The sequence below is a fragment of the Arachis duranensis genome, chromosome 4 (genome assembly GCF_000817695.3).
Source record: "Arachis duranensis cultivar V14167 chromosome 4, aradu.V14167.gnm2.J7QH, whole genome shotgun sequence".
Classification (NCBI taxonomy): domain Eukaryota; kingdom Viridiplantae; phylum Streptophyta; class Magnoliopsida; order Fabales; family Fabaceae; genus Arachis; species Arachis duranensis.
The window spans coordinates 101,732,059-101,739,093 of NC_029775.3; the positions used below are offsets into that span (position 1 = coordinate 101,732,059).

At 42.1% G+C, this 7,035-nt stretch overlaps 1 protein-coding gene across 1 annotated transcript; it reads left to right on the forward strand.

Moving 5' to 3' along the window:
- The first annotated feature begins 4,527 nt into the window (after window positions 1-4,527).
- LOC107485293 (ankyrin repeat-containing protein ITN1-like) lies at window positions 4,528-5,115 on the forward strand. Its single transcript, XM_016105810.1, has one exon. It carries the CDS (start codon window positions 4,528-4,530, stop codon window positions 5,113-5,115), a length of 588 nt encoding a protein of 195 aa, XP_015961296.1.
- The last annotated feature ends 1,920 nt before the right edge of the window (window positions 5,116-7,035 follow it).

Here is a 7,035-nt window from a genome sequence, read left to right on the forward strand (position 1 = left end):
TTCCCACCAATGAATTACATAAGTATCTCTATCTTTATCTTTATGTTTTATTCATCATTCATATCCATTTGAGTTTGCCTGACTAAGATTTACAAGGTGACCATAGCTTTCTTCATACCAACAATCTCTGTGGGACCGACCCTTACTCGCGTAAGGTTTATTACTTGGACGACCCAGTACACTTGCTGGTTAGTTGTGCGAAATTGTGTTTGTGCCATGGTATTGAACACCAAGTTTTTGGGTTCATCACCGGGGATTAATTGAGTTGTGAAAAGTATTGATCACAATTTCGTCCACCAGGCGTCCACTCGAACGCTATTCCTTTCTTCATGAGGTTGAAGAACGGTAAGGCCTTTATTGCCGATGCTCCGAGAAACCGTGATAATGAGGCCAGCCGTCCTGCCAACCTTTGGACGTCCTTGATACTGCCTGGGCTCTTCATTTGGAGTATCGCCTGGCACTTCTCCGGGTTGGCTTCTACCCCTCTCTGGGTTATCATGAATCCAAGGAACTTTCCAGCTTCCATGGCGAAGGCACACTTGAGGGGGTTCAGCCTCATGCCGTGTTGTCGAAGGGACGCGAATACACTCGCCAGCTCGTTCAGGAGGTCGTCGGGTCGCGTTGTTTTCGCGAGGATGTCGTCTACATAGACTTCGACTGTCTTCCCTATGAGGTCGTGGAATATCCTATTCATCAGCCTTTGGTATGTTGCCCCCGCATTTTTTAGGCCGAATGGCATCACCTTATAGCAGAAAGTTCCCCCTGGCGTTATGAACGCCGTCTTGTCTTCGTCTGGACGGTGCATCGATATCTGGTTGTAACCGGAGTAGGCGTCCATGAAGCTTAGATAACGGTAACCCGCCGCAGCATCGACGAGTGCGTCTATGTTAGGGAGGGGGAAGCAATCCTTAGGACATGCTTTGTTGAGGTCAGAGTAGTCTACGCACATTCTCCACTTGCCGCTGTGCTTTTTTACTAGAACTACATTCGAGAGCCATGTCGAGTAGTCTACTTCTCGTATGAAACCTGCTTCTAGAAGGCTAGCCGTCTGCTTGGCCACCTCCTCTGCCCTCTCTGCCGACATCTTTCTCCTCCGTTGGGCTACCGGACGTGCCTCCGCTTTGACGGCTAAATGATGCGACATAATTTTTGGGTCTATGCCCGGCATGTCGGCCGGTGTCCAGGCAAACAAGTCCCTATTGGCCCTTATCATTTCGACCAAGGGCTCCTTCAACTCATGCGGGAAGTTCTTGTTGACGAACGTGAATTTTTCCTCCGCGTCGCCGATCATGAACTTCTCCAGGTCCCCTTCTGGTTCCGGTCTGGGTTTGTCGTCTACTCTGGCGTCCAGGTCGGCTAGGAACACGCCGGACGCCTCTTTGGATTTCTTTCTTAGGGAGAGGCTGGCATTGTCACAAGCGACTGCCGTCTCAAGGTCTCCTCTTATGGACCCTATAGATCCGTCCTCGGTGACGAACTTCATGACTAGTAGCTTCATGTTGATTATCGCCTCAAAATCGTTGATCGTCTTCCTTCCCAGGATGATATTATAGGCGGTGGAGTCTCGAAGGATCACGAACTCAGCCATCACCGATCTTCGGCCCTGGGATTGTCCCACTGAGATTGGTAGGGATATTACTCCGTCTGGTTTGATGAAATGGTCGCCCAATCCAATGATCCCGTGTTGGTGAGCCGTCAAATCGGCATCCCTTAGTCCCAGTGCGTCGAATACGTTGCGGAACATGATGTTCGAGTCCGCCCCTGTGTCAACAAGGATGCGTTTGACGAGACCGGTTCCCACTCTGGCCGTGATGACCATGGGTGGATTTTCCGGGGCGTCGTCGAACCATTGGTCTTTCGGGCCGAAAGAAATGAATGGAGGCTTCTTAGAGTTTCGCGTCGACGAGGAGGAGATCGACAATATCTTTACGTTTTTCTTGTGTGCCGATCTGGATCTTGGTGCGGCATTTTTGGCCGTCACCACGTTTATCACAGTGAGGCCGTGATCTTTGTCTTCTGGGTCTTGTCGCCGCTTTGCCGAACGGGTTTTGCCTTCTTCGTCTTGGTCGCGATAACGTCTCCTTGGCTCCCTGATTAGGTGGGAGAATGCTGTTAACTTTCCTTCCCTTATCGCTTGCTCTAGTGCATCCTTCAGGTCAAAACAGTCCTGCGTTTGGTGACCGTAGCCTTTGTGGTAATCGCAGTAGAGGTTTTTGCTCCCTCCAGTGCGATCCTTGAGTGGCCGGGGCTTCGGCAGGATTCCTTTCTCGGCTATTTGTTGGTAAACTTCCACGATGGGAAGAGTGAGCGGAGTGTAGTTGGTGAATTTCCCGACTCGGGGGAATGTCCTTGGTGCCTTGTGTTGCACCTCTTCCCTGGTTTGTTCCTTTAGCCTTTCCCCGTTGCCTTGTTGCCGGGGTTGATTGTAGCTGGACTGCCGTTTATTGGCGGCCACAACTCGGCTGACTTCCTCGTCATTTATATACTCTTTGGCCACCGTCTGGATCTCGTGCATCGTCCAAACTGGTTTCGTGGTAAGATGTTTTCGAAAGTTCTCGTTGAGGAGGCCGTTCGTCAGGCAAAGGCTGGCCACCGAATCGGTTAGGCTGTCGATTTCCAAGCATTCATCGTTGAACCGATCCAGGTACTTCCTGGTCGGCTCTTCTTGTCTCTGGGTTACCCCCAGAAGGTTGATCGGGTGCTTTGCCTTTGCTATTCGCGTTGTAAATTGGGCCAGGAATGCACGGCTGATGTCCGAGAAACTGTAGATGGATCCCTGCGGGAGGCCGTTAAACCACCTGATCGCGGGTCCCGCTAAGGTTACCGGGAAGGCACGGCATCTCACCTCGTCCCCTACTCCCTCCAGATTCATCCTGGCCTCGAAGGCCGTGAGGTGTTCTAGAGGGTCTTGAGTTCCGTCGTACCTCATATCCGTTGGTTTGTCGAAGTGTTTCGGCAACCGGACTTCGAGGATAGATCGGTGGAATGGGGTGGCGCCCATTATCACAGGTTGTCGTGTCCTCGCGGACCTCCCTTCCCCGTCTTCGCGATTTCGTGCCGCGCGACGGGTTACCCTGCCCCGGGAGTAGATGATTGTGTCATTTCGTCTTCTCGGGATCGGAGACTCTTCGCGTGTGCTCTCCGCTTCCGTTCGGGATGCGGAGGTGCGTCGCAGGCGGCTTCGGTGGGAGTCTCCCTCTTCGCTTTCAGGGGATGGGGTGTAGCTGGGATCGGTGGCTCGTCTGTCGCGCTCCTGGTCTGCCAACTGTCGCTCAAGGTTCTGGACCCTATGGCGTAGCTCCTGCATTATTATGGCGCTGTCGCCGCCCGTTCCCCCGAAGGGTCGTGTCCTCGTGTGCTGTTCTGTGTGTTGTCGAGGGGACCTCCGCCGACCTCTCAGCGAGGTGACAGAGGCTGCCCCTTCCGCTCCGGCTCCTCGGCCTTGGTCCCCGGGGCCCGGCACAACGTCCATTAAGGCCTATCCCCACAGACGGCGCCAATGTTCGTTAGGACGGCTCCTGGACGGATCGGGTGACTCGTTGAAGGAGAAGACGCTTCAATCGGGGTTGTACTGTGTTCGGGGGTACCGGGCAGACGAGCTCTTGTTGTGGAAGAAAAAGGGGGGTGCCACCTGCAAAGACACTCCGACGCTCTAGTCAGCTAATGTGCAGGCGGGAAAGGGTTAGGTGAAAAAGTGTGACGTACCTTGGGGGAAGGGCTGTCCTTCTCCTTATATATTGTGTCAGGCGTGGGCCCTGCGAGGGTAGGCCCACTTTCTCCAAGGCGTTTCCTCACAGCTACGGATGAGCTGTGCAGGACGCGTGTCGGAGTCGGTTGGGGAGCGCTTCGCCCGACCGTTTGGGTCGGGTAACGCTCGGGTCGGGTCGACCCGCAGGAGTTTGGGCCAGGCCGCAATAATTATGATTCTAAGAGACGTTACACAATTCTGAGTCATCATCTAATGTAATATGTAAAGTTAGAGTTGGTTAGGAGAAAATATTTATGGGAAGCCTTTTAGGTTAAGTTATTATTAATTATTAGCGCTAATGGCTTATGTAAATGCCAAGCTGGCAAGGAGTTAGAAGGATTGCAGATTCAGTTAGACTTCGTTAGAATATAAGAGGAGTGACTTTGGTTGTAAGCAGTTGATATTTGCCATTATTGTAATTTGAGATAACACCAAAACCTTGAGTCTCATCTTACAAGAACTCCGTTCTTAGTGCTCGGTACATGATAACAGCTGACCACATTTTTTCACAAACAATTATGCTAGATGCACATCAAGATCTATTACTAAAATTAGTTTTTAATATAAAATATATGTTAAAATATAAAATACACATTGTAAATGAATTAAACAATATATATATATTTATACACAAAATTAATTTTAACGTACAAATAATATTTTTGTTTCACAAAATATGACAAGTACTATTTTATATGCAAATGCAGGGCATAATTTGGAGATTACAAAAGGTTGGAGCTAGAGTAAGCCAACGACTCATCACTTTAAAATCAAAGAATATGGGTCCTCGCGCGAAGTTAACGTTTACAAAGGAAGCAAGAGAGTCACATTTAATAGTGGCAACTCTGATTGCAACGGTAACATTTGCAGCTACATTTACCCTACCGGGAGGTACCGTGGTAGACGGTGAGCTTAAGGGTACACCTATCTTCAGGGACAAAGCTTCTTTCAAAGCTTTCTTTGTTTCAAACACCATAGCAATGGTTATGGCCACTTCCGCAGCTTTCATACACCTCTTCTCACCGTTGAATAAAGCTAAGTACTTGGACTATTACTTTTCCGAAACAGCCTTCTCTTTTACTTTGATTGCAATAGCAGCAATGATCGTAGCGTTTGGAACAGGAACATATGTTATATTGGGATCTTCCTCGATTGGGATTTCAATTATCACAGTTGGGTTATCGTTCTTCCTCGTCTTCAGGCAAGTGCTGAACATGAGTTTTGGACGCAACTCTATCCTTACATTCATAAAGAATTTAGTGAATGCATTGTTTTTTCCATTCCTAAAATTTGCTGCTAAACCATTTGGCTTCTATTTCCATTTATTCAAAAGGACATATAATCCTGAAGGAAGAATCACCTTCTAGTTCTTTTTTTTTTTTTCTAGCTAATTATTACCAATTTAATATATATACATACCCATGGGACTGTAATATAGATTGGTACTTTTGCTGTATTTCATTATTGTATTATATAAAGTCCAAGGTGTTCTTGTTAAAATTTGGATTTCATCAAAAATGACATTATTGTACAACTTTTTATATATAACCTTCTAAAAATGACATACAATATTTTTTTATTTTAAAAACTTATTATTTAAATTATGTCAAACTTCTTCTCATTTGAGGTTTGATTAATAATTTTTTAAAAAATACACTGTATTTTTTATTCCTGAACATTTTAAATATGTTTAAATTATACCCTTTTCTGTTAATAATTGTATATTAGTGTGTTACTGACATGACATGTAATAATTTTCGGCTAACGTAACAAAATTGCATCATCGTACTTGTCTCATTGAGGATATAATTAAAATATAATAAAATATCATGATACAATTGAAACTAAATATTAAGAATAAAATTAAAATTTTAAAAATAAAAATAATATTTACTATTAAAATTTTTTTTCTAATAAAAGTCATATAGATAATACTTTTAAAGTATGTCACTTTTATTGAAATTCATTTTAATACAATAATATTTTTCACTAAAAATAAAGATTATAATAAGTATTACATATACTTGTTAGTAAATTAATATAAAAATAAATTTTAAAACATATCATTTTTATTATATAAAATTAACTTAGATACTTTAAAAAAAAAATTATATAGTTTACTCATCAAAGATTCATCAAAGAGTTGATATCTCTTTGAATGGGGAAGTATCTTAATGGAGTAATTTGGTTAGATTTTAAATATAAGAATAGTTATTTTGTTAAAACTGAATCAAATTAAGCAACTCATCATTTCCTGCTCAAGCTAAAATATTAAAAATAATTAGTATTTATCTTAATCAATTTGAGTTTGTTAAGTGATCATCTCATTCGTCCGCTTAAACAACTATTAGGAGTTAGAATCTCGTCTTGTGTATATAAAATTCATTGGTTAGCGATAAACCCTTAATAAAAGGAGTATCAATACGTGGTTAGACTTGGCAGGAGTTTTCGAATATGCAGGTACCTGACCCGTCTATACCCGGATGAAAAAGGTAATAACTTGACTCGAGTCGGGACAGATTTTGCTTAAGACAAGTATCGTCGGGTTTAGGATGTACCCGCCCCGAATATATACATATAAACACTTTTTAGTAATTAGGATTTGTCTCATATCACACATGATTCATAGCTTCGGTCTATATTCTATAGCCATGCAAGATAAACTCAATCATCCTCACCTAAAATCTTCTTCTTCTCAACTTCTTAACAAAAAAATCGCATAGCTCCTGTCATATTGTTGCTGAGTCCATCGCCGTTTACCTATTCACAACTCCCATCTTCCCTCACAGCCAGAGACGAATCCACGTTTAATATAGAGGGGCATTTGCCCCCACAAATTTTTAAAAAAAAAATAATACTTATATACATATATACCACTTATTATATTATATTTGTCTCAAAATAAAATATAAATAGTTCTTTTGTATTTTATGTTAAAAAATATTTTGTTAAACTTAACACATAATAATAATTATATTGTTAAATTTGATTTAGTATGAAAAATAAATAAATACACTCAAAAATTAGTGATAATTAATTATATTATATTAGTTAATTAATTAATAATTAAATTAAAACTTAGTTTTCTAATTAAATACAACTTAAATTATTAGTGATTTTTTAAAAATTGTTTAAGATAAAAAATATATTATCTATGTATTAATATACTGTAATTATTTTGGTTAAAAAATTTATTTATACTATAAAAATTATAATAAGTAGATTTGACAATTAAATATGAGATAATAAAAAATAAAATAATTGTTTAAAAATATATATAAAAAAAT